Source organism: Loxodonta africana, chromosome 22, assembly GCF_030014295.1.
Source record: "Loxodonta africana isolate mLoxAfr1 chromosome 22, mLoxAfr1.hap2, whole genome shotgun sequence".
NCBI lineage: Eukaryota > Metazoa > Chordata > Mammalia > Proboscidea > Elephantidae > Loxodonta > Loxodonta africana.
In genome coordinates this window covers 7,891,168-7,918,954 of record NC_087363.1, presented here as the reverse complement: position 1 = coordinate 7,918,954, position 27,787 = coordinate 7,891,168, and the positions used below count along the sequence as shown (strand labels likewise).

Genomic DNA, 27,787 nt, shown 5'->3' with positions numbered 1-27,787 from the left:
AGAAGTGGATTTCAGTTCAGGCACAAGATAATCTTTTATCTCTGGAAATCTGGCCAGTTTTACCGCTGGTAAATAAAGTTACAAATTTTTTGTTCTTGCTGCTTAAAATAAGGGGAGCATTTGTTTGTATATTGGAGAAGATGTCCATCCCTTACGTGAAGAGTTAGGCCGATACATTGGAGAAGATGTCCATCCCTTACATGAAGAGTTAGGCCGATATATTGGAGAAGATGTCCATCCCTTACGTGAAGAGTTAGACCGAAGGCTCCCCTCACCCCCACTGCCCCACAGACTTCCCATTTCGTGCTTACATCAGCCAACTACTCAGATCCACTCATCAGCGCCTTGTCAATCCCTTCTTTGAACTTGTGTGTCCTTCTCAAACATCCCAGGTAAAGAAAGGTTCAAACCCTTAATCTCTTATTTTCATTCCCTCGCAGGTAACCTGGCCCTGGATAGCAAGAGCTAGCCCAGTTCAAGGCAGCGGGAGTTGGCAGTTTTGAATCTTGGCATGTGGGAATTCACCAGGCAGAAAGGCAGCAGGGTAAGGTCACTGTAGGCAGAGGAAAGAAACTGGGCAAGTGAGGCATGAGAAGGAGGAAAGCAGAATCATTCTGCATGGAGCTTGCTGGAGGGAGGTTCCCGTAGGGCTAGGGAAGTTGGAGCCAGATTGCCAAGGACTTTGGATGGTGTCATGGGGCTTTCGCTCTCAGGAACGCCTGGGGCCAGGTTCAGTTTAACCCAAATGGAACAGTCAGAGCCCAGAGGTTATCTCCTGGTCCAGTGCCAGCCTGGTGAAGCTGCCCACAAGTCACGCAGATCTTGACTGGAGTCTGGAAAAACTAAGGACCACTAAAATGTATTTCCCTGTTTCCTGCATTTTCCCTCTTTTGCCTTCAATATGTCTTTACTCCTTTCCCTGAAGTCCTAATCAGAAAACTTTCCCCCACGTCAAGCCCGAGGTCCTCCCCTTTCTTCCCACTGTCTCCTCTTTCTAGGAAGAACTCTTGCCTCTGTTGGTATTGGAAGCCAATTAAACTAGTCTTTCACCTGGTGAGGCTGCAGTTCTTTGCGCCTGTTACCCTAATATTCCACAACCAAAGCTGGCATGATCCGAATATCCTTTAGAAGGCAGAGAAGGGTGAGAGGATCAGCCAGAGAAAACGTTTTCCGGAGAAAGGGGAAAATCAGACACTTATAATTTAATACGTTTTTTTGACAGAATGGACAGGGGAGAACCTTGGGACAAAAGTAAGTTACAAAGCTGTTGTGATAATCCAGGTAAGAGGTATTAAGTTTCCAGGTAAAGCAGTGACCAGCTCCTAGAGAGGCACATTATGTGGCACATTAAGGGGAAGAGTGAGTCTGAGACAACTTGGAGATCTCTAGCTTTGCCAACTGATGGTTGGGCTTAAATGAAAGAGATGTCGTGACAAAGAAAGAAAATGTCACAAGGATGGATTTGAGCTGAGTATCCAGGTGGAGGTACAGTCTGGATGGAGCCTAGGAGGAAGGTTTGGGCTGAAAAAAGGCGCTGGCTTTCACTTTAGACAGTAAGTGAGGCTCTGGGAGTGGATGGGTTCACCTGGAAGAAAACAGGCAACTAGTAGATTTTAATTATTTGGCTTATTAAAAATAATACCTACCTAATTAAGTGCCTAATATGCCAGATATTGTGCCAAGCACTTACACTCTCTCACAAAGGCCCTACAGGATAGATATTTTGATTCCTGTCTTACTGATGAGGAGCTCCTAGGAAGTGTCCTGCCTGAGGCCCTGTACTTGGTACTGCAGAGCCAGGCTTAAGTTCAGGTCTATCAACTAAGTGGGTCTTAACCTTTTTTTTTTCTGTCACAGACTCCTTCGAGAATCACAGGAAAGAAATTGTGGATCCTCTCAGAGGCACAGGCACATATTTTATGTTCGAGGATTTCGCTAAACCTGAAGCCTACCCTCCATAGCCCAAAGAGAGAATGTTCACCAAAGACAAAACCCCAGAGAAGAGTATTTTGGTGAAGACAGATGGAGAACTGGCACTAAAGAGGTAAGGGGCAGAGGCATGAAGGATGAGGTTGAGATGTGAAACTCAGAGTAAGCTTCATTGTAATCATCAGCCCACTTAAGTAATGTTTGGTGTTTTCTCCTGCTCTTTTCTCCAGGATCACTGGAGCAGTGGCTATTGGTTGGCAGGAAAGTTAGAAGAAGTTGAGCAGAGAGATTGCCAAGGAATTAAAAGTACTAGTGAAGGTGTGGTTAAGTGATTAACGATGGTCTAGATTGGGTAGCCAGGAAGGAGAACTAGAAGCTACCATGTGGAGGCTATGCAGGCACTCTGAAAGCATTGTTTTGTTTGGAATTACCCTGTGCTTAAGTCTTCCCCTTCCAGATACTTATCTAGAATTAGACAAGTGGACTGTTCAAGGTCACAGAGCAAAGTCAGGGTAGTTCAGAGTGAAGAGGAGCTAACACACAAGGCAGGGCCCAGGGCAGGGCTATTACGTTGGCACAGCATTTACAAGTTGGGCAGGGAGTGGGGCAATAGGATTGTAGGGTCAGAGTGGAATTCCAGGTTCATTTCCAGAAGTGGAGCTGTTCAGCGGTGCTTATTTATCACTCCCGGGTCCCGGGTGAGACCAGCGGAGGGGATGGACGTGGGGAGGAGGTAGAAAACACAGGGGTGGAGGAACCGTGAAGCTAGGCTGTTACTGTAGAGCTTGTCCACCTGAAAGTTGTTAGAGATGCTGGTCGGGCCCTCGGTGACTGGACGGAGTAGGGGTAACCTGACCTGTCGTTGAGGGCGGTGAGGATGGTGAGTTGGTATTACCGGGTGGGAGGGAATAAGGGAGTGGAGAATGTGGACTTCTTGGCTCCACATTCCTGAGGTGGATATGGACAGCCTCTAACCTAGAGGATTTCCAGAAAAGCAGAGTCCTCAAAAACCAAGTGTAGAGCTGATCAGCGTTGATACTGCTTTAGTTGCCGAGATCCTTAGGAAAACCTGGCCTCTAGTAACCTCCGAAAGGGAGGGTTGACAGTTGTCAGAGCGCCACCTACTGGAAGTCTGCGCAAGTCGTCCCTTCCCCAAGGGAACCTCAGGCTGGAGAGGTGACAGACATACTGGCTGGATTGAAGGCTGCTCAGCCACTTTCTGTACAGGGCAAACTGCCATTCAAAGATTTTTGAGTGATGAAAAAAGAGGTTAAACCTTACCCTTGACACCATGTACTTCCAAGGTTACAATGGGCTGGACTGGACTGCTAGAGTCGCAATATTCTTTGTAGGTCTGCAAAAACAGGAGGTGATGCCAGCCTGTGCCTCTGTGGCTTGCTTGGACACCAAGACTAAAGCTTTTTTTTTTCTGGGGAGGGTCCCACCTCACTCCCCAACTGCCACTGTGGAGGTACGAGGTTTGTTACTAACAGCAGACGTCTGTGTACAGTTAAAGACAAGCAATTACCACAGCCCTCTGTTTCTTTTCATAATCATGGGGGCAAACAGTATTTCAAGTTCAGTTGTTCATCCTCTTAAGAAAACAATAGGTTAAAAACAATACCAAGGATTAATTCAGAACATGAAATTAGCAACCAGTAACCATCTACTGATAAAATTAAAGCTTGCTCAGGTTGTTGTTGGAGTCAGGTCAGCTCCAGCTCTCCGCCCAGTCCTTGCCACCTTCATGACCCTCGGTACGTCTGAGTCCTTCTAACCTAGGGGTCATCTTCCAGCACTTCATCAGACAGTGTTCTCTTGTGATCCACAGGATTTTCACTGGCTGATTTTTGGAAGTAGATCGCCAGCCCTTTCTTCCTGGCTTTAGCCTGGAAGCACCACTGAAATCTGCCCACCATGGGTGACCCTGCTGGTGTTTGAAACACTGGTGGCACAGCTTCCAGCAGAGCGATGCACACGCCACCACAGTATAAGCTGACAGGTGGTGGCTGGTCAGGTTACTAAGGACTGAATGTGTTCAGTTATAGAGCCCTAAGTGTATGGCCGTACACCTGCTCCGTGATCACATTTGGGTCAAGTTGGGTGCAAACACTCAGTAGCATGTCTATCCCTAAAAGCTACTACTAGTTACTAAGTTATCTGGAGCTATTCTAATATAGGAAATACTTAACATAATTTGACACAGTTTTAAAACACTTATTTCTCTTACTGGATAGATAAAATTGATATATAATCAAATTTTATTGAGGTAGGAGAAATATGGCACTATTGCTTTAAAAGATAATCACGAAGGGAAGCTGACCCCGGTGGTTCCGTTCACAAAGGAGAGTTGACCCTGATGGTTCTGTTCATATTTGGATAGTATTACAGGCAAGACCAGAGTTGGTAAAAGATGAAGTTTTCAACTTCAAAAGGAAACATGCACCAACATGAAAAAGGAACTAAATACAGTTTAGTTCTTTGTCATTTATCAAACTACCATTTATAATAATCTAATTCATACTGTGATAATCTTATTTTCATATGGCGAAGTGCCTTCATGATTAAAACTAGAAAACTGCCAAGACTTTCAGAAAACAAGCTATATACGTAAATGGGAGCCAGCAAAGGTAAGATGAAGGGTCAGGAATTCTGGGAGAGCTGTTCCTAGCTGGTCCCCACGTGGACAGTGCTGATGGGGTGGGGGGTGGGATGTGCAGGAACAGCGAGCTCACGTGCCTGCAGGGCCGGGCAGGCCGGTGGCCGGGGCTCACTGGAGAACACACTCCACTTCGCCGGGTGGGAGTGTGAGCCCAGGGTTGCCTCACGTGCTCATTTTTCCTGAGAAGGTCCCCATGTGATTTTTGAAGGGTGTGTTTTTGTTTGTTTGTTTGAAAGCGTATCTGGGAGACTAAGTGCAGGCTGTGGGTAGTCACCTTGCTGCCTTGTACCACCAGGAAACCTCCGTGCTGCCTGCTGACTTGCTTTGCTTTTCTGAGCCTTCTGTATCCCCACCTGTGAAAAGTAAGGGCATGGACCTACAATTTCTTTGATGGGTTGGGCCTTTTCCTTTCATCAGGTTTATAATACCCTGAATTAACTGGTTGAAAAACAGAAAACCAAGGATTGAAATCAGCATTCTGTGTAGTCATGCCTGTATAATAAACATGAGTTTATTAAAAACACCAATTTAATGATAGAAAAGTAAAAAAATTCTTGTCCTGTAAAACTTGGCATCCCACCAAAACCAAGCCCACTGCCATCCAGTCGGTTGTGACTCACAGTGACCCTATAGGACAGAGAACTGCCCATAGGGTTCCCAAGGCTGTGATCTTCAAAGAAGCAGACTGCCTCGTCTTTCTCCCACGGAGCGGCTGGTGGGTAGACCTTTCGGTTAGCAGCCAAGCACTCTGACCACTGCATCACCAGGGCTTCAAACGTGGCAGAGATGACCGAAGTCATTTTAGCGTGACAGCAGCTACTATTTCCCTCTCCTTCACGTAGTCAGAAATCCGTGTTGTGGTATACTGCTTTACAAACTGTAGTGCTTTCACATAAATAAGCCTGTTTTCTACCTCATTTCACAGGTAGGCTCAGAAAGATGAGGGGATCTCTCTGAGTCAGAAGCTAGTGTGAGACCTGGGCCCACAATTCAGCTTTTCTGGCTCCAGCACCCAGTGTTGTCTCGGCCATTTAAAGAGAGGTATGTTGGATTCCAGTTTTACTTTCACCTTCAAATTCATACTTTGAAGCTTAAGAAAGAAATCCACTGGGATCTATAATTACATAGAGTAACTGTTGAACAGTATGTAACAGAAGTCTCCAGTTCTGTACTGAAAATTATGTATGCATAGAACTAGGCATGGGGAAGACTGGTCAAGATGTTAACAGTAGTTATCTACACACAGCAGAATCTCGAAGTGGGGAAAGTCAGGTTCTCCACCTCAAAACTGTACTCTTGTTGACTTCATTACGAGCTGAGTTGTTCTGCTAGATCGTTATCACCAGCCTTGGAGTTTTCAACCTCCTCAGCGTGCAATGGGAATGAACAGCAATTCTCGTTTCTTGTAGCATCTACCATCTGTCATCCTCATCTACTAATGCTAGGCAGTTGGGTTAACATGGTTTAAAAAAAAAGGAAAATCAAGCCAGTTTTAAGAAAGGGGAAAACAAAGTGCTTTAACTGAGACTTACCTCTCCTCTAGGCCAGCAGTCAGTCTAAGCCTTCACCGAAGTCATCTCCATGATCACATCAGTCCGAGTGGCTTTATCGGTTAGGAGTTGTTGTTTTAACAAACGGATGCTTTAATCCTACTTTTTTCCTTTAGTGTGAGCTTAAATACGAGTGAATTTTTAAGTGAACACAGAGAACATGGTAAGTTCTCAATGACTACTTGTTGGACTCAACAGATTTAGTCTAAATGACAGACTATACTAATTTATAGGATCATGGGTTTTATTAAGGGTACTTTTATTCACAATCTCTTCAAGAAATTACCGTCATCATTATTAATAAGGATTTAGAGATAAGCATTATAGAACTACATAAGTGGGTATCTCAAATGCTTAGGGAATATCCAGCATCTTAACACCCTTCAATCCACCATACAGGAAACTCCTCCCAAAGCATGGCTCTGCCACATTGCTTTCCTCCATCCAGGGCTCTCTTCCAGTACACTGCTGACGACAGCCACCGTCTTGACTTTAAAGGTGATGCCTCTGATACTTTGCCGTTAAGTATGCTGTTGGGCTTTCGTTTCCCATTCTACTAAGTCCAACCTTAATCACAAGTTTTTTGTTTTTGTCAGGAACCGACTGTTGAATTGTTATCAATTATTGTCAACTGATTTAGATCGTGTGTTTTGTCCTGTTAATAGATCATTCCCACCAGCGTGTAAACACACTCCCGTTAAAAATGCTATTTCCTCCCTCCCCCTCTTCACTTTGCAGTAAATTCCATTTCCCTTCTTAATTCACGTCCACTAAAGCTGCTCCCATGGAAGTCAGCTGGTAGCCCAACCACTTTATCTTGCCTCTAGAGTTTTTTGGGAAAGCAGCAGCCCATTGTGCCTCAAGGCGGGGAGCCTTTTGAAATGCAAACCTTGAGTTGGAGCCTCATTTTTGTATAGACTGGGCATTGTCTTGGTGTTGGGTGAGGCCTCCTGGATGTGTGAGTTTTCTGAACTTTTGACAGGACTGCCTTTTTATTTCTGTGATATAAGCCTCCTTACTATGTGTCCTTATTACTGTGTTCTGGTGAGAATGTCCTTATCGTGAGGATAAGCTATTGCCTGTCTTCAGTTACAGTGGCCACCTTCTCCTGGACGCCATTCATTGTTCCCAGGTGTTACTGACTCCCTTCTTTTCTAGCTTCTGAACAGTAAATGACGTTTTTGCAATAAGGAATAACACACTATGGTGGTACTTTAAGAGACTCGATCTTAGGGCCCAATCACTGCGCACCACCGTGAGCAGTTCAGAAGTATTCCCGGGCAGCTGTTTCTACTTCTAGCTGTTGTTAGTGCTGCGTGTGCAGTAGAAAGAATGCATTGTACCTACCATGTTTTGAAAAGCGATACAGATGTTTTTATCTTTGTCTCCTATTGGCAGGATTTACAGTGTCCGAGGTCTGCTTGGACATCTGATCCCAAATAACGGGTGTCAAAATCCATAACTTAATAGCAGTATGCTTTCTATTAGTGAAAACAGTTACCAACAAAAAACCAAAGGAGAAAACTGGGTCTTGAAAGGGTTAACTTGCCAAAAAGCCTGGGATCATCCTTGCAAGTACACCCCTTCCCCATCTCTTAGCAAGGGGCTCCTCTAACAGGCAAGCCACCATCATGCGGTGCCCCCTTCAGCTGAGAGCCACAGTGACTCTTTTAAAATTAAGTCAAATCAGGTCACCCCTCCTCTTAAGCCTTCAGTGAGAGTCCATCTCTTTTCTCCCCTAGGTATCGTGCATGGCTCTCTCCCTCATTTTTATTGAACTGTCACCTTATCTAAGAGGCCTTCCATGAACACCCTAGAAAAGAGGTCCCTCCACCCCAGATGCACTCTGTCCCTTTTATCTGGCTTTATATTTTGTTCTGTGTTTGTTTAGTGAGACTGGCTTTGGAAAATTCTAAAATCTAGGTTATGCCAGCCTCCTACAAAATGGTAACTTCCCCTCTTCTGTGGTTATTTGTTTCTGTGGGAAAGCTTATTATATACATTTTCCTTACTTTCTGTCTTTTGTGTGCTAAATGGGAGACAATGTATATAATTCTGGGCTGTTGTGTCACATGTGCTATTCTGTTCTTTCTCAAACCCAGGAAGCCAAAAGGTAGTACTGGGCATTTGTAATATTCTTCTTTACAGATGAGGCACAAGATCTGAACCCACACACTAAAGCCTCTGATTTTAACCATTATCCTAAAAATGGTTTTCACATGAAATATTTTCACTGATGAGTAATTTAAGACCCCATTATTTTAGCATGACTGCACTCACCTTAGTAAAATGGACAGAAACAACAATGCAGAATTTATTTATACAGCTGTGCTGAGGGCAGTGAAGTGAGCTATAAAAATCCCAAATCTCTGAAGGAATCCTTCGTGTAGGGTTTTACATATTGATTACTCTGGAAAGTTTCTGAACTCTGTTTAGTAGCAGATCTCCTTTCTTGATAGTTTCTTGGTACTGCCAGTTCTTGCTATCAGGTCTACAAATAAATTTGAGAAAAAAAATGAATTATTTACTAGTCACACTGCTCCACAACAACAGCTGACCTACTTTTAAAAGAAGGCAGTTAACAAGTGAGGTGCAGCAGGACAGTACCTGTTGGTTTCTACAATCTCGTTCACTTTGTCTATTTTGCAGTGTAGTCTCCCAGCAGCAATGAATCTGGAGAGTTCCCTGATTGAGGAGGAAAAGAAGGAACACCGTTAGTTCTAGAGAGAATTCTTATAAACTGCACTAAATATATTAAAATATTACTCAGTTGTCACTCCAGGTAACAGTTTACCTTCAAACTGGAGCTGTTGCGTATGCAGTAAAAAGATCATCCCCAAAGACTAAGTCACCTACTGGAATAAACATGACCCTAGAAGTTCACACTCAGATGGAACATCAGTGTCGAGGAGTGAGACCCTCATATCAGGTCTTTAAAGCTACAGAAGTGCTCAGAGGAAAACCAAATTTACTGGGGGAAAAAAACTGATATAAACTGCCCAGACGGCTTCCTCAACAGCAGGTAACTCTTGGTCTCAAGATGCCTCAGGGCATGAAGAAAAAAGCAAGCCAGAATAATATGCCCCAGCATATTAGGATCACAAAGATGTGTTAAACTGTTGAGCACATTAATATAAACAAATAACAGAAAAACTTCATCTTCAATGTGAAAAAGGTACTCCTGAATATATCTACTCCGCGGAAACCCTGGTGGCATAACCAAAAGGTCGGCAGTTCGAATCCAGCAGGGGCTCCTTGGAAACTCTATGGGGCAGTTCTACTCTGTCCTATAGGGTCGTTATGAGTCGGAATTGACTTGATGGCAGTGGGTTTAATGGTTTGGTTTAATATCTACTCATAACCCAAAATTCAGAATTGATATGGCTACTTAAGTAACACTAAAATTACAAATATACCTCAAAAATAAGTAATAGTGGTGAAACTAGCCATCAAAGACAGCAATTAAACAAGAAAAAGAGATGCTATCCAAATCAGGAAAGAGGTAAAACTATCCCTTTTCCAAAGGATGACATGACCCTATGTAGACCCCAAAGAACCCACAGGACAGCTACTAGAGCTAATATAAACGAATTCAGCCAAGTGCAGGATGCAAGTCAACGGCAAGAATAGTTTTTTATATGTCGGCGGTGAGCAATATGAAAGGGAACGATTCCACTTACAACAGCATCTAAAAGAGTAAAATACCTAGAAATAAGTATCTAAAAGAATAAAATACCTAGAAAGAGACTTGTACATTGAAAGCTATAAAACAGTACTGAAAGGACATTCCATGCTCATGGATCCGAAAACCTAATACTGTTAAGATGTCAATAATACCTTAAGCAACCTATAAATTCAAACAATTCCTATCAAAATTCCAACAGCCTTCTTTGTGGAAATGGAAAAGCCAGTCCTCCAGTTTATATGAACAGCAAGGGACCCCAAACAGCCAAAGCAGTATTGAAAAAGAAAACAATGCAGGACTCACGTGTCTCGATCTCAAACCATATTATAAAGCTACAATAATCAAAACACTCTGGTACTGGTATGACTGACACAAACTAATGGAATAAAATTGAGAGTCCAGAAATAAATCCATTCATCTAAAGTCAACTGATTTCTGACAAGGGCACTAAGTCTATCCACTGGGGAAAGAACAGTCTAATAAATGGTGCTGGGACAGCTGGGTTTCCACAACAATGAATGAACCTGGACCCTGCCTCCTACCATAAACTAACTCAAAATGGATCAAAGACCTAAATGGAAGAATTAAAACCCTAAGGGTATTCAGGAACTAGTTTTTAAAAACAGGTTCTTAAATATGGCACCAAAAGCGTGAGCAACAAAAGACAAAGCAGATAAAATTGTATTTCATCAAAATTAAAGACTTTTGTTCACTGATGGACTTTATCAACAAAATGAACAAACAGCTAACCTACAGACCGGGAGAAAATATTTGGGAACCATGTATCTGATGAGGGTTTAATGTTCAGATCTCCAGAATATATCAAAAACTCCTACAACTACTTAACCAACAAAAAGACAACCTAATCAAAAAATGGGCAAGGGACTTGAATAGGCATTTCACCAAGTAAGTTCAAATGGCCAACAAACACATGAAAAGACATTCAGCGTCATTAGGGAGAAATGCAAATTGAAACCACAGCGAGATACCACTTCATACCCACTAAGATGCTGGTGAGGACATGGGGAAATCAGAGTCCTCATCCATTGTTGGTGGAACTGTAAAATGGTACAGCCGCTGTGGAAAACAATCTGGCAGGTCCTCAAAAAGTTCAACATTGCCTACACGTATTGAACGCGGGAAGACAACGATGTTTTTACACCAGTGTTCACTGCAGCACTATTCACAACGGCCAAAAGGTGAAAACAGCCTAAATGTCCATCAGCAGATGAACGGATAAACAAAATGTGGTACATACATGCAATGGAATATTACCCAGCCATCGAGATGAAGTCCTGATACACACTACAACACTGGATGAACCGTGAAAACCTTAGGTTGAGTGAAATAGATCAGTCATAAAAGAACATTGTATGACCCCACTTACATGAAATACCTAGAATAGGTAAGGAGGTGTATTGAGCCCAAAGTTCCTTAGTGGTAACCAGGGGCAGGCTTCAGGAGAGAGGGGGAAAAGAAGGTCTCCTTGGTTAGGGGACACTCAGGTTCTGTTGAGGAGGATGGCTGAACACAATGATGTATGTAATTCATGTCACTGAATTGTACATGTAAAGATGTTGAAATGGCAAATGTTTTGTTATATGTTTACCACAATTTTTAAAAAGCACCGAATGTTTTTAATAATGGAGTGTACAATCTTTGAAAATCTGGTTGAGCATGAAAAAAGAAAATGTTATGCTATTGAAGGTTTTAAGCTATAGGTTACCCTAAACTAGCAACAACTTTAACATGTAGCCCGCTTTCTTTGTCTCCTCTCAATGCATTTAACCCAGCTGCTACAGTGCCCGTTCCTTCTCTGCTAACAGCTGAGCGGCCCCTAAGTACAGTCGGAAGGGTCGGCACTGCTGCCGAGCTCACGTCTGCTCACGGCCCAGGGACCTGACAACTGAGCGGCCCCTAAGTACAGCCGGAAGGGTCGGCACTGCTGCCGAGCTCACGTCTGCTCACGGCCCAGGGACCTAACAGCTGCGCCACCACACCTGGCTGCTGACCCCATTTGCAGCTCTTGTTCTGGGACTGAAGGACACAACCAGATTTAACCATCAGTCGTCTTAGTCCTTCCCAAACCTACAGAAGGGGGAAGAAAACCTCGTGAGGAGAGTCCAGGAACAAGGCCACACAGCTACAGGACAGAAATGCACTGGGCCTAACTTAAAAGCCGCCTCTGACTCAAGAACGCCCCCTGCTCCGTGGCGATGATTCAGCTGCTGCTTCCCGCTCCCACAGTCGCCAGACTAGCTCAGGTTCTCATTGACCCCTGCCTAGACTATTAGAAGGAAACCCGGATCGTGTAATGGTTAAGACCTATGGCTACTAACCAAAAGATCGGCAGTTCAAATCCATCAGGTTCTCCTTGGAAACCCTATGGGGCCATTCTACCCTGTCCCGTAGGGTCGCTATGAGTCACAATCGACAGCAACAGGTTTTGTTGTTAGACTATTAGAAAAGACTTGAAACAAGGTTCAAACTCCTTAGTCTGGCCTTATAACATGCTCTAGGTCCAAGCTGATATCTTAACACTACACACTCCAGCCAGGTCAGCTAGACTACAAACTCGCTCCTACATTATCTCTGTTTTTTCTATCTGGAAAGCCCTTTCCCAACACTTAAATACTCTGATTCACAATTAGTTCAATCTGTGCTGTGTGCCAAGAAGAATCTATGTTCTGACTAGCCCCATTCCCAGCTTCGGATCCAGGCGACTTTTCTGTCATCTCCCTATGTGTGCCAATCAAGCCGGACAAATCAAACATCCCGCAATTACTCAGCTCCCCCATCCCTAGTATTTATTTCTCTAAGCCCTCAGCACAGTGCCTCATACACAGATTTGGTTCTTATGAACGAACGCATCAAGTCTTAAACAAAAAAAACCTACAAATAAAATTGTGGAACACAGCCCATGGTATGGTTTCTACCCTTAAAACATGTCAAAAGCTTACAAAAACAAGTCAACCGTTTACACAACTAATGGCCCCTTCCCCTTCTCCAGTGGTATCTTACAGGCTGTAAGAAAGGGAGAAGAGTAATGAGGTAGACTTAGTTCAAACTTACTGTACCTCAGTCTATTCTAAAACAGGAATTTCACAAGAAGAAAAAAGACTCCATGGAAACCCAGACTTGAGGCAGATATCACAAATTTAAAACAAGGTCCTTCTGGGTAACAGCAACCAGAGCTCAACGGTGTGTCCTCCGCCTCCAGGGCTGGTCTCAGACCAGGAACAAATAACCAAACAATTCAAATGCTATACTACCTTGCCTTGAATTTCCGTGTCCTCAGGATGAGTCAGAGAACACTGCCGTGTGTCTAAATGGCCCTTCTCTGCTTCAGTGCATCTTCTCATCACAATGTCATTTGAGGCTCACGTTGCTCCCCAACAGCAAAGGCTCTGTCAGCTCCATGTGACAGCTACGAAACTGATGAAGGGACAGAACCTGACCAAGGACACAGCTGCTTAGTGGCGAGCTGAACAAGACCCAGGCCAACTCCTGTTTCCCAGGCTCTGCTCCCCACAGTAAACACCCACCGCTGACTGTGGAAAGCACGTTCCTAATGCCTGACCCTCCATCCCAGTGAGCAGCCTCTTGGGCAGAGGTCGCCAACCTGGATTTCACAGACAGGAAGTTAAACAAAACCAACCTATACATGCCTGTTTACGTAAGGATATGTAATTTAAAAAACAAAAAAATATAACTATCACTGCCTTTTTTCTTTCAAAGGTATCACTGCCTTTTTTCTTTCAAAGGAAGAGAACGAGGGAATTCATCATCATGGAAATGCTCCATAGCTTGGCAGGCATTTGGGTTACACTTACGATGTATGCATTTCACTGAAGGTAAGTTTTACCTCACAAACCAACCAACCCATAAACAAATACTGGTACGTGTGCTGAAGTGTTTAGGCTCTGAAACTTACTTTGAAGTGTGTTTAAAAAATAAGATGGATAGATACGTGATACAGCAAATATAACCAAATGTTAACTACGGAATAAAAGATTAATGAATAAAAGATACATTGAGAGTTTATGATATAATTATTTCTGCATGTTTGAAACTTTTCACGATAAAATGGAGAAAACAAAACCACTAAAAAGAGGAGGGCCTTACTTCAATGAAATGCAACTTTATTTAAAATTACTTTTTTCATTGTGGACCACTCAAAACTATGTTTAAAAAACCTATGTTTGGAGACCACTGATCCAGACACCACATAAAACCAACCAACAAAACCCGCTGCCGTCGAGCTGACTGCGGCTCAGACATCACCCACCCCCGTGTGTCTACTCCTCCTAACCCTACCCCATCGCCCCAGTCAAGGCACCGTGACACCTCCATGAGCTAGTGAACAGCCCCTCGCTGTGTGAACACAGCCAGAGACCATGCTGACAGTCCTCCAATGCCTTCCCGCTACATTAAGTTCAAACCCAAGCTGTGTACCAGCGGCCACAAGCCCTCAGAACATACCCCTGCCTAAGTAAGTATCCAGCCTCAACACTCGCTGTCCCTGCGACGCCCAAGCTTTTCTTGCCTCAGAGCTTCCACACGTTGTCCCTTCTGTCTCCAGAGCACGCCGCAGGGCTGACTTTCTCTCAATCCGGATCTCAAACTCTCCTCCTCAGACCTGCCACATCTAAGCTGGGGTCCCCATGGCACATTATCTCCACAAACTTATTTCTATCTGGAAATAACTTCTACACTGTTTTGCTTAGTTGTCCTCTCTCTCCTACACAATAGAGGTCCATGAAGACAGGGACCTAAAACAAGGTCATATATACACTAAGGGCTCAGTAAGTATTTGTTGACTTGCTAGAAGTCCCACATTTTGACAACCAATTTGACTAGACAAGCAGCAGCAACCTAAAAACCTGGAGGAGTTATCAGAGGAAATATGATCTAATGTGAAACCTAAGGTCAGTGACGCAGCCGCAATGTGGTCCACTAAGAAATAACAACAGACAAAAATCCTTAGTTGTTGTCCCCCCCGCCACCCTTAAAACTGAGGGAGCCAACGCAAAGCAGAGAGAAAATATGCAAGTTCACAGATTACTTAAAAGACAACTTTAAAAAATCACTTAAATTAACCTAGTATTACTTAAACTTACTGATCGATGAACTCCACGCCAACACCAAAGGCTTCTGCCATATAGCCAAGGGTTAGTGACCTGTACGATTCCAGGAGCTGGCTGTAGGCATGAATTCGCATTTCTCTCACATAGTATCGATAATGCGGAGCGAACAGCCAGTCCTTCTTCATTTCTTGTTCCACAACAGCTACAATGAAAAAACCGGCAAATGATTAAGACTCTCCCTTTCAGGTTAAGAGATTAAATTTACTAAAGCAAGTCTAGATGGGTCCGACAGACAGAGTCAAACAAGTCAAGAATTTCTCACTGCCCTTCCGTGTCATCCCCTTAATAAGGGAGCCAGCAGCAGGGTCTGTAGAGGAGAGCCAGCCGTGCTAACATCCCACTTAGGCAGCATCCATCCAACAAAGCCCAGCTTCTAAAGGACTTTGTTTACGGATGACGACAATGTTTCGGTACTAATATTTTAATCCTGGACATCTTCTTATACCCTTGAGGAAAATTCATCTTATTCTATATTTATTTACAAACAATTCTAACAGATTAACAGCAGATACTGTGACATATGGAAGACTTACACAGAGCTGTAATTCAGACATTTCAAAAAGTAATAAAATTTAGAAGCAATAAAAGAAAAGACTGATCAATTCTACTGTCAGAAATTTAAATATTCTAAATAACAAAACACTGTAAGGCCTGAAGACAAATTATGAAGTGGAGTATGTATTTGTAACATAAGAATTAATAACACTGAAAAGAGACTTGCACACCAATGTTTATGGCAGCGCTATTCACTGTAGCCAAAAGGTCAAAACAGCCTAAATGCCTGTCAGCAGACAAATGGATAAACAAAATATGGTACGTACATACAATGAAACACTACTCAGCCAATAGGAGAAATGAAGTCTTGATACATGCTACAATATGGATGGAGTTGGAAGACGTTATACTGAGCAAAATAAGCCAATCACAAAAGGACAACTATTGTATGACCTCACTTATGTACAGAGACAGAAGTTTTTTTTTTTTAACAGTTACCAGGGCGGGAGAGGGGGGCGAGGGAGGATTAAGTGGTGGAAAAATTGCATTGATTAAGGGTAGGGTTGCACCGCCAACCATTGAAATCGCTACCAATAAGCTGTACTCCTGTAAAAAGTTGAGATATATTTATTACGACAGAAAGAAAAAAAAAAAAGAGTACTTGCTGAGACTGCTTATGTACAACCAACAGTTCACAGGATCTGGTTTCTTGGTTTGGAGGTTTAGGGTCATGGTTTTATGGGACATCCCAGTTAACTGGCCTAATGAAGTGTTTAGTGAGTCTGTTCTACCTCATAGTTTATTGTGTAATGCCTGGGGTCTTAAAAGCTTGGGAGTGGGCTATCCACGTTGCAACAATTGGTCTCTATTCTTCTGGACCAACAGAGGAAGGAGTCAGGAATAGGAGGAAGTGAAATATGTGGCAAACTGCCTCCATGAACAACTGCCTCCTCCGCCACGAGACCAGAAGAACTGGATGGTGCCCGGCTACCATTACTGAACATTTTGATCAAAGATTCCACAGAAGAATCCTGATCAAAAGGAGAGAAATGCAGAGCAAAATTTCAAATTCTCACAGACTCGACTTTCTAGAGCCATGAAAGGTAGCTGAACCCCTGAAACTACTGCCCTGATACAATCTTTAAACCTTAAACTAAAAATATCCCCTGAAGTCATCTTAAAATGGAACAATAGTTTAGCGTAACTAGTAAAAAAGGCCTGACTCGAACATTATACTCTTTTAAGAAGTATCTCTATGAGATCAAAGTGACATCAACTGGAAAAATTAGATAGGAACGCTGGGGGCACTGAGTCTATGTTAATGAGGGAGGGACAACTCAGAAAAGGAGGGTGAGAATGATCACCCAAGTCAAAGAATGTAAACAACGTCACTGAACCGTACATGTAGAAACTGCTGAATTGGTGTATGTTTTGTTGTGTATATTCTCAAGAACAAAATAAATTTTAAAAAGTTAATAGCACTGCTCTATGGAATGCTCATGAATCAGTAAGACGAGATGAATACAGCCATAAAATGTACACAGGATATTAATCAGCAATTCACACAAGTACAAAGTACTTCCCTGAATAACTACTGAAGGTCACTGCTCTAGACGGTGAGGATGTGGCAGTAAAAAAAATCCTAAGATCCTTGCTGCCACAGAAACTAAATTTTCAAAGAGCAGAAATAGATGAACAAATAAAACAAGAAAATGTCATGGAATGACAAGTTCTATGGAGACAATAAAACCGTGATGTGCTAGAGTGATGAGGAGGTCCTCCACTGGATGCGGTGCATGGGAAGACCCCTCTGAGGAGCCAGCCGCGCGGACAGCAGGGGTACAGAGCAGTGCACGTGGTGGAGGAGAACACGGTTAAGCAGAGCAAGAGAGGACAGAATCATCCATAGGTTTTTGGCTCAAACAAGATGGAAATCCCTGGAGAAGGAGCGTAAGTTTTTTGTTTTTTGGGTTTGGAGCTTTCTTTCTGGAGGGAGGGGAGGCCAATATTCAAGAACTAAGCTTTGGCAGTGTTCAAGTGGATTCACCTATCAAACACCCAAGTGAAGACATCAAGGAGCCATTTAGGCAGGTTTGGTGCTCCCTGACAAGTTTGAGACTGGAGACATGAATTTGGGGATCAGGCCGCTCAGATATATGAGATGAGAAAATGAAGACCCAGCCTGCAGTGGTCAGCCATGAAGAGGTCTGACAAAGGATGAGGAGGAGGTCCACAGAAAACAAGAGCGTGCCACTGTGCAGCCAAAAGAACAAAGTTGTGGCAAGCAGCACAGGATGGTCAACGTGAAAGCAGCTAAGGTGAGTACGGAGACACATGATTCACCAACATGGAGATCAATGTCCAGTGAACATCAGATGATGCTCATTCTCACTGATGATTCAAAATCATAGCACACCCAATAGCCTGAAATACTAGTAAGTCCTTAAAAAGGTAACTAGGAACTCCAAGGAAGTCTACTGGTTCAATTTACCCCACTACATACTAATTGTCCAGCACACGGCAGCCACTTAGAAACACTTACTGCCTTGTGATGACATGAGAAGATGTTCACATTCCGTTGTGAAGACAAAAAACTACTGAGGAAACCGCGTGAAACCATCCACAGGCCTATGTTTACAGGCATCACATGCTTGAATCCCTGGATACAAATGCCCTGAAAGACACACCTGAAACGTAACCACAGCTGCCCCTAGAAGAGGACACTGGCAATCAGGGATTAAAAGGAAGCCCTTTTCTTCTTTTTAATCATATTCACTTTGTACTGTTTTAATTTTTCCAGGGGCACAGGTAACCTTGGTGTGTGTGTGTGTTGGTTTGGTTTAAGGTGCCTGGAGAAGGATGTAAACCCTTGTGGTGCAGCGGTTAAGTGCTACAGCTCCTAACCAAAACGTCGGCAGTTCTAATCCAGCACGCACTCCTTGGAAACCCTATGGGGCAGTTCTACTCTGTGCAACATGGTCACTATGAGTCAGAATCGACTCAACAGCAGTGGGTTTGGTTTTTGGTTGGCTGGAGAAGGACATCATGTTTGGTAGAGGGTCAGCAAAAAAGAGGAAGACCCTCAGTGAGATGGATTGACACAGTGGCAGCAACAGTGGGCTCAAGCATTAACGACTGTGAGAATAGCACAAAACCAGGCAGTTTCCTTCTGTTCTACATAGGGCGCTATGAGTCAGAACCGACTAGAGGGCACCTAACAACTAACGACACAAAATGAATGGAGTCCTGGTGGTGCAGTGGTGACGAACTCGGCTACTAACCAAAAAGGTCAGCAATTTGAATCCACCAGCTGCTCCTTGAAAACCCTATGGGGCAGTTCTACTCTGTCCTACAGGGTCGCTTATGAGTTGGAATCTACTTGACGGCAACTTTTTTTTTTTTTTAATAAAATGAACAAAAAGTTTGGAAGGATATATCCCAAAATCTTGACTTCATTACCTCTGAAATAACTGTGTGCATGTGTATGTGTATGTGTGGGTTTCCTTTTCTTGGCGGGCCGGGGGGGTTGGTATGATACAGTGCTTTTCACTTTCTCAACACTGAACTTTTAAAAAACATTCAGATATCACCTAAAAAAGTATATTTCTTTTTCAATTAAAACGTTTTAAAGCACGTTAGCCTATAAACATTTGGAGAAGCAAGTCCTACAAAACCCAATAAGCCCTACACGTCTCACTATACTATCACAGAAAATAATACAAACAATCATGACCCGAAGTCATCAAAAGATGAACTATTCTGCCGTCTACATTTGGGAAAGATGAAAAGTTTCATTCAAAAGTGCTAAAACAAAAGGTTGTTAGTGAGGATGGGGAAGGTGGGAGGTTAATCCTTTAACCATTCAAAGCTTTCCAAAAGCCGTCAATTTCATTACACTAAGATGACATTTCCCCCTTAAATTGTTGATTTAATTAAACACAACAGGCATTTACACAGAGAACTCAATAGTGTATCAGGCACTATGAAGATAAAGGAAGCATACGGTCTGCCCCAGAAAACTAAGGGACCTAATCTTTTGTAAAAACAGAATAACATAACAACAAATGCACGAATAGAAGACAAAACTGATAAATGAAACCTTGTAAATATTAAAAACTTACGCTCATCAAAAGAGTAAAAAGAGAACCTACAGACTGGGAAAAAAATCTCTGGAAACATATCACACAAGGCTCCAATGTGCAGAATTTACAGAAACCTTCAACTCAACAACAAAAAACAACCCAATTATAAAACGGGCAAAGGATAGAAGCAGACATTTCACCACAGAGGACATCTAAACAGCCAACAAACTCCTGAAAAGAAGCTCACGATCAGTAGCCATCAGAGAGATGCAAATCGAAACTACAGTGAGATACCATCTCAGTCCCACTAAAAAGGCACTGATTAAAAAAACATTAAACAACAAATGTTGGCGAGGAAGTGCAGAGACTGGAGCCCTTATCCATTGCTGGTGGGACTGTAACACAGTACAACCACTGTGGAAAACGGTATAGTGCTTTTTCAGAAAACTAGAAATAGAACTACCCTACCATCCGGCGCCCCCACTCCTGTGATCCAGCAATCCCAGTCCTGAGGATACACCCTAGAGACCTGAAAGTAGTGAAATGAACAGATACATACACTCCTATGTTCACTGCAGCTTTATTCAAAATAGCAAAAAAAAAAAAAACGGGAACAACCAAAGTGCCCACCAGTGGATGAATAGATAAACAAAATGTGGTACATGCATACAATGGGACACTATGCAACGATAAAGAACAATGATGCGTCCACAAAACACATTAAAACATAAATCAAGCATTTAAGGACACTGGGACACTGTATGATCCATCTTTTATGAGAATACAAGCATAGACACATATAAAGAGACCAAAGCTCAATGGTGGTTATCACGGTTATCATGAGGAGGAGAGGGCAAGGGGAAAGCATACTTTAGATCATAAATACTTGTTATTTTTGGTGATGGGAAAAGTGGCACTGAACATGGGAGCACATCATGCCCAAAGTAAATGATGCTGCTGAGAAGTGCTCGTAAAAAAAGGATGCCTGTACCTGAGAACCTGACGTATATAAAAGGGCAACAAATCCACAAAGACACAAAAAGAGAGTAAAATCACGTAAGGATGCGTGTCATGTACATAAACGGGTAGGTGCCGGTGTATACGTACGTGAGGACAGAAGTATCTACGCATACCTGTAAATACAGATCTGTGTTGTCAGACACATACATTCATTGAAGGCACAACTACAGGTATTCCTCAGATGTAACCAAATACCCTCCGAGGTCAGTTTTCTGGGTTTGAAGGCTTAGGACCACGGTCTCAGGACAAGTCAGCTGGCGTGACACAGCTCACAAAGTTCACATGATCTGCACAAGCAGAATCACTATAATCTGGCTTTGGAGGAACACCACAAGTATTTTCAACAGACTACTTTCTCAGCCCACAGCCCTTAAAAACAATTTGCAAATCAGCAACAAATATTTGGCTATTGTATAAATAACCCACTGTTGAATTCAAGAGTCAGTTAATCTCCAACTAACAGGAGATTGAGAATTCGTCCACCTCTTTCCCCATAAAAACTCAATGCTTAGAACCATGTGCTCCCTTCTGCCTCACACACTTCAATGCCTAAACCAGGGCCTGGCAAACTTGTCAGCAAAGGGCCAAAGATGAAATATTTTCAGGCTTTGCGAGCCTCAAAGATAGGTATCTGTGTTGCATGTTCTTCTGTGTTTTGTTTTTGTTTTTAATTTAACAACTCTTTAAAAGTATAAGGAGCCCTGGCAGCACAGTGGTTAAGAGCTACAGTGAGCTATCGCTGCTACCCAAAAGGTTGGCAGTTCAAATGCACTAGCCACTCCCTGGAAATCCTATGGGGTAGTCCTAAAAGGTCACTATGAGTCAGGTTTGAGGGCAACGGGTTTGGTTTTTTTTAAAAATAAAAAAACAATTCTCACCTCCTAAGCCATAAGAAAGCACACTCAGTTTGCTGACCACCCTTTAAACAAAAAAGAGCAAAACGCTTAGCCATAGTAATCAAAGGCCTGTGGCTGTTTGCACATTTTTTCAGCTTTATGAAAAATCATCTTAGGCCATCAGCATACAGAGCTATTCAAGAGCTAAGATGAAGACAGATGATGGCAATGAGCTGCTGTATCCTTACCTAAGGACTGGAAGAAAACGGAGTAGCGACATTCATAGAGCGAAAACAGGTACTGCCGGACTGCTGGAAGGCTATGTAACACTTCAAGAATCTCTGCTCCTTTAATAACCTAGAAAATAAAATAAATAAAAAATCTTAAGCTTTAATGATTGCTGTGTATTTAAGTTTAGCAAAGCACAGGGTATCTTTAAACATGAATGTTAAAGGTTCAGTCGTCACCTTTTCCCTGAGATCTGGTCTTTCCAGGGCAATCATGCTGACATAGACAGTGTAAGTCACAAAGGTCTTATAATCCATAAGTTCATAGGATGTAAACGTTGAAACAGTGTCAAGAAAGAGTTCAGCTGCCTGTTTGAAGTCACGGACAGCCACACAATAAAGACCCTGATATACTTTTAGGCGGTTTCTCCTGTCCCAATCTCCTCCTTCCTCTATTAAGCTGTAAAATCAGAAACGGTAAGGTCATAACCTGGAAATGGATAGCATTATTTTTTTTAAGTTTTGTGTTATTTTCAAAAAGTCAACAACTTGTGATGACTTGCATCAAAAGGGAATATTTTACTAAATATTTCAATATTTTTAAAAAAGATTCTGCTAAATATATACATTATTTATTTAACCAAATTTATCAGCTGTAAACAAAATAGGTAGATTTCTTATCAGTCTCTTATTTATAGCATCATAACTCAGAACATATCCTCATTAAATAAATACCTTTTAGCCTTTTCTGTGTTTCGTGTGATGAGGTCATTGTCCATGTAAAATAAGCCAATCCTGAGGAGATAGAACACGATATCCAGTCGGTGACCCAGGGCCACAGTTTTGTCATACGTCTTGCGAAAGGCTGTCAGAGCTCCTTCCTACAAGGGAACCAAGGAACCAGGTGAGAAAAGACGAAAAGATTCAAAGCCTACCCACTGTCCGCAATTTTTTTCCAGAAGTGATGAGGAAATGGATGGGAGCAGAGATGAAACACGGTAGCCATGAGGAGATTAGATGCTCAAGTACCCAGAGGCTCATTAGACTACTCTCTCCACTTGTGTGAAGTACAGAAAGTACATCAGTATTTACATGCTCGACTGCGCTCTGATAGTGACTTAGGACAAAATCCAGTATTTAAATATACAATTCTACCTCAAGGCACTGTGGAATAAAATAATTCTCTTGTTTAATTAAACACACAGCATGAGTAAAATCCCTTGTTTATACCGGGTATTTTTTAGCATGTGTCTGCCTTTATATTACGTAATTACCAGTTATGTCTCACAGGTTTATCAAAGGCAGTAGCGAGACGGCAACAAGCACACCTAGCACTCAGGTCCTGATTTCTAAACACCATCTCCCACTTAAAAGGAACCAGGGCTCCTGGGAGAAATGCATGATTCCAGGTTTGGGGAGAAAAATAGCAGATAAGCCTGCAACATCTCATTGTACAGATAATGAGGAAAACTACTGAGATCATGTCAAATGGGTGAAGGAACTGTCCTGAAGGACCTTCCACTAACAAAGTGCAGCAAACTGAGCACCATAAAGGCGCTTTTATTGAATAATAAAATTCCATTAAGCTCACTAAGTATTTAGTAATACTAAATAAAATATAAAAAATAAAAGAGTAAGTAGGAGAAAAAAAGAATGTTCTTCTTTCTAGAAGAATGCACTCAATAAACACGGTGGGAATACAGTATAAGAACAAAAATTCTTCAAGGCCTCAATCTAAAGCTACAGGCTTCTCATTCACTTGTAAATTACAAGTGCTGCTTGAACTATAAATTACAAGTGCTGCTGGTTCTCAAGATTTATTACATATAAGAATCACCTGGGGATCTTGTTAAACTGTAGATTCTGATTCTGTATATCTGGGGTGGTAATGTAAACTCTCAGCAGTTCGAAGCCCTGCTTGGAATATACTAACGTACCATTGTCAAAACCAAACCACACACACACAAAAACAAAACTAGAAGTAAGCACAAAACTTCTAGCTATTTTTAAAACTTCTGTATTTTCCAAATTTATACAATGACCAAGTCTTAAATTTAGAGTCAGAGGGAAAAAAAACACAGCTTGTTTTAAATTTAAATAATAATTGTTCCCATCATTTAACATGCAAACATTTACTACGTGCCAGGTACTAGTCTAAGCTCTTTGCCCCAATCTTTAATCCTCATTAAGTAGGAACTGTCACCCCAATTTTACAGATTTGGAAACTGAGACAGAGGTTCAGTAAATGGTAATTACTGAAAATGGAATTAGAACCTAGGCAATCTGACCCAAGAGCCCACACTATTTTACAGTTTATATTAACATCATGACTTTCTGTGTTTAAATACTTCAGGGTACACTGCTAAATTAAGCATATTCAAAGCCTACCCTTTTAACTGTCATACAGCTACTAAAACATTAAGATCAAATGCTGGGAGGCATCCCTTTCATGTCACACTGGGACAGTATAAATTGGGCTGGGGAACAATTTGGCCAAATTAAAACAAAAACAGTTCATTTCACTTCAAAAACAACATTATCTAAGCCCCAGCAATTTCACTTTTTAGAATGTACCCTAGAGAAACACTAGCATACATACATACATACAGAAAAATGTTTCTACAGCTGCAGTTTGTAATAGTAAAAAAAAAAAAACAAACCCTGAAAACAACATATATGTCTAGCAATAGCTACTACACGGCTCAGTAAACAATGGCACAGCCCTACGATGGAATACCAGGCAGCAGGTAACTAGAAAGAACAACGTTTAGAGGCACTAACGTGGAATGAGCGCTCAGACACAATGCTGAATACACCAGGATCCCATTTGTTCAAAAAAAAAAACCAAAAAACCTCCCTATTTTCTACAAGTACATCACATACATGGAAAATAAAAGAAGTAAGGTTATCTCTGGGGAGGTAAGGAGTAAAGATGGATCAAACAGAACTTGAACATTAACTACAACGTTTTAATTCCTAATGAGAGCATTACTTGTGTAAATAACGGTAATTTCAAAATGCACCAGAACCACTGCTTCCCAACAAGATAAAGTGAGAAAAGTAGACTACTGAGAGTGATCCCAACTTTGTAAAAACAGCGAAGAAAAACATCTCTGCAAGTGCACTTAGGTTCTGTTGGCATGGAGACACGGACGGGGAAGAATACACCTGGCTGCTGTCCCGGCAGGTAACAGAAAGCGTACGGCAAGACTATTAACTTCTTCTCTATCCATCTTTGTGTCAATTCACTATTCAGGCAAGCATGTTACCTTTGTACTTTTTCAGAAGGAAACTGATTTTTAATAAAGACTGTATTAATGCGGAATGCCTCCCAAGTTTGGAGTACATTAACTACAGGGCAGGGACACCCTCTCCACTGACCTTGTCACCTATCCGGCAGAGGTACTCAGCCTTTGCCATCATTGCGTCGCGGATTTCGCTCTCTCCAAGGTTCTTCTCTGCATCCTCCAGCTCCTCATCCAAGCGTTTCAACTCCTCTTCATTGGCCTTCTTCATTTTACTGAGCAGGTCCGTGTCCAGCTGCCAGTCGAGGGATTTGCACAAGGCTTCATAATAAGGAGCCATATCTGAAAGCAAGAAAGAGGGCTCCGATTTACCAGCGGGGCCACTTGGAGTCTGAAGTCAGTGTCCGCCCCCTCCTCCCCACAGACACTGCTAGGTCGCCAGCAGCCTTCCACCTACCACCGGGAAGGGATGGGAGACAGCCCGGTACAGGGCTTGGCGAAGAGTGGGCGCCCCTAAAGGTTTGCTGGTGGGAGCTTTACGCCAGCGACTATGCTGGCACCGTCAGCCTCCACTACTGAGGCTGCAGGAGGGCAATCCTCCGGGCAGCTTCTGTCCCAAGAGCCTTCAAGCAACGAAAAGGGGACGCGGCTCCACGGGTTAAGCCCGTTCACACGCTTGGACGTTCAGACAGACACCGAGGCCCGCCAAGCGCTGCTCCCTGCGAGGAAGGGCCCAGGGGATCCGACCCGAATCCCCTGCAGTGGTGAAGAGCGCGGCCGCTAACACGAGTTCGGAAGTTCGAATCCACCAGCCGCTCCCTGGAAACCCCATGGGGCGGTTCTGCTCTGTCCTAGAGGGTCGCCATGGGTCGGAACCGACTCCACGGCACCTAAAGACAACGTGGAGAAAGGCCCGGGGCCGTTCCCGACAACATCCAGGGGCTCTGGCTCTGTGCCCGGCCCGGGGCGTACATCTCGGGACCTCCCCGCGCTTCCCTCGAGGGGCAAGGCCCACAGAGCCGCAGACCCCTCGAGAGCAACATCGGGGTGTCCTCCGGCACCCCCAGCGGAGGGAAGACCCCGAGGGGCCGAGAAGCCGGGGCCGGCGTCGGGGAGGCAGTCGGGGAGGCCGGCAGGGCGGGAGGCCGGCAGGGCGGGAGGCCGCAGGGCGGGAGGCCTAGGCCGCTGACTCGGCGCCGGCGCGGGCCTCACTGTTGTCGCGGACGGCCGCCATCAGCTCGTCGCGCACGGCCGCGTCCCCGCGGTGCTCCGGCAGGCTGAGCAGGAAGCGCAGCTGCGCGATGCGCAGGTCCGGGTTCTTGGGCAGACCCTCCTCCTCCAGGTTCTCCAGCGGCATCGCGGCGGCGGCGGCGGCGACAGCGGCAGCGACGGCGGCGGGGTGAAGCCGGGCAGCACGGAAGGCGCCGGCCGCAGCGGAAGCGGGAGGAGCCGAGGAGTGGGCCTGGCAGACCCGCTTCCGGTTCCGGCTCCGCCCACGCCGACAGCGTCCTCTGCTGGCCACCACCGGGAGCGCCTCACCCGGCCTTAGCGCCGGCGCCCTCATGCGGCCGCGCCAGGTTTTTTCTCGCTCGTGGCCGCGCGCGGCAGCTTCCGACCCCTAGGGATTCTATAGGACGCAGTAGGACTACCCCATGGGGCTTTCAAGGCTGAAATGTTTACGGAGGCAGACTGCCACATCCTTCTGCGCCACCGGGGCTCCAACACCTATGTAAAACAAAAACAAAAAAAACACATTGCTGTCGAGTACATCCGACTCACAGTGGCCCTATACAACTGCCTCATAGGGTTTCCAAGGAGCGGCTGGTGGATTTGAACTGCCAACCTTTTGGTTAAGCAGCCGAACTCTTAACCACTACGCCTAAGTAAGTAAAAAAAAAAAGTAAGTAGCAGTGCCTAAATAAAAACCTTTATCTGCAGCTCTAAAATCCATGTTCTTCCCCCTATTCTAGGAAGAAAAAGGTACACAGAGTTCCACAGCCTTAAGACAACAGTAGCAGCACCTTGGTTCATGTGCACAATTTAAATCCTACATGTCTGCATTTTCAGCCTTCTTTTGTTCATGATGCTACAGAGTCTTGGAAATTAGTAATGGTTACATGAAATTCCCTCTAATGGATTTACCATTTACTTTTACTCTTCCGTCATTAGAGGTGTCTATGGGGCGGTTCTACTCTGTCCTATAGTGTCGCTATGAGTCGGGTTTTTTATTTTCTTAATATAAACACTAAGAGGAACACCTTTGGATGCATTATTCATATTGTGCTTTTTTTTTTTAATTCTTAGCATAAATTTCCGTATGGAATTACTAGACAAAAGAAGGAAATTTCTCATTATTTTGGATAATTAAAATGGAATTCAGAAAGAGTTGAACCAGTTCACACAGCCACTGATATGGTTGGAACTGCCACATTCTTACCAGCAGTTTTTAATATATATTTTTTTATGAAATAAGCATTTTGAATACAATCCAAATGATAGAGAAAATATAAAGAGCAAAGAAAAGTTATTACTAGCACTCTACCACTGTTAAACTTTTGATGAGGAATTTTCTAAACATCTTTCATTTATTCAACAAAGAGTTACCAAGTACCAGGCACTGTTCTAGACACTAGGGACACAAGAACCAAGAACACAAAGCCCCTGTCCTTGTGGACTTTACATTTTAGAGACATACGGATTTATTAAAACTCACCTAGATATATTAATAGGATTATTCTATACTTGCACCCCATAAGCTGTTTTTGTTCACCCCACCTCATATTGTGGATAGCTTTCCATGCCAATAAATACAGGTTGATGTCATCACCTCTAATGACTATACAGCATTCCATTATATTTATATACCAACTTTTTCCCCTTGAACCCTTAACTGACATGAATTTAGATCA

The 27,787-nt window shown here is 43.3% G+C and overlaps 2 protein-coding genes across 9 annotated transcripts in view; one reads left to right on the top strand and one right to left on the bottom strand.

Moving 5' to 3' along the window:
* The window catches only part of ATXN7 (ataxin 7), a 193,780-nt gene extending 169,276 nt beyond the window's left edge, over positions 1-24,504 (top strand). Inside the window, exons 12-14 of one of the 8 annotated variants that reach the window (XR_010318961.1) lie at positions 441-544; positions 1,223-1,251; positions 1,858-24,504. Coding sequence is in view for 3 of the 8 variants with exons in the window: in XM_064274279.1 (XP_064130349.1) it covers positions 441-503 (63 nt within the window). In the remaining 5 variants the exon portion in view is untranslated. Of the gene's footprint in view, positions 1-440 lie in introns of all 8 variants that reach the window. The other 7 variants (XR_010318960.1, XR_002785655.2, XR_010318959.1 and 4 more) reach the window with 7 other exon arrangements.
* Positions 8,427-26,250, bottom strand: PSMD6 (proteasome 26S subunit, non-ATPase 6). Its single transcript, XM_003410032.3, has 8 exons — positions 26,091-26,250; positions 25,015-25,220; positions 22,369-22,514; positions 21,874-22,093; positions 21,655-21,763; positions 14,947-15,115; positions 8,749-8,826; positions 8,427-8,632 (listed from the first exon to the last, which is right to left on the bottom strand). Exons 1-8 carry the CDS (start codon positions 26,233-26,235, stop codon positions 8,536-8,538), a joined length of 1,170 nt encoding a protein of 389 aa, XP_003410080.1. The 5' UTR covers positions 26,236-26,250; the 3' UTR covers positions 8,427-8,535.
* Positions 26,251-27,787: the final 1,537 nt, after the last annotated feature.

Bases quoted from the DNA above. Each gene is read 5' to 3' on its own strand.
- PSMD6 (XM_003410032.3), bottom strand. From the start codon at position 26,235: ATGCCGCTGGAGAACCTGGAGGAGGAGGGTCTGCCCAAGAACCCGGAC. The intron at 25,221-26,090 runs GTGAGGCCCGCG...TCTTGCTTTCAG, and splicing joins GGCGGCCGTCCGCGACAACA to ATATGGCTCCTTATTATGAA. The intron at 8,633-8,748 runs GTACTGTCCTGC...ATTTATTTGTAG, and splicing joins GAGATTGTAGAAACCAACAG to ACCTGATAGCAAGAACTGGC.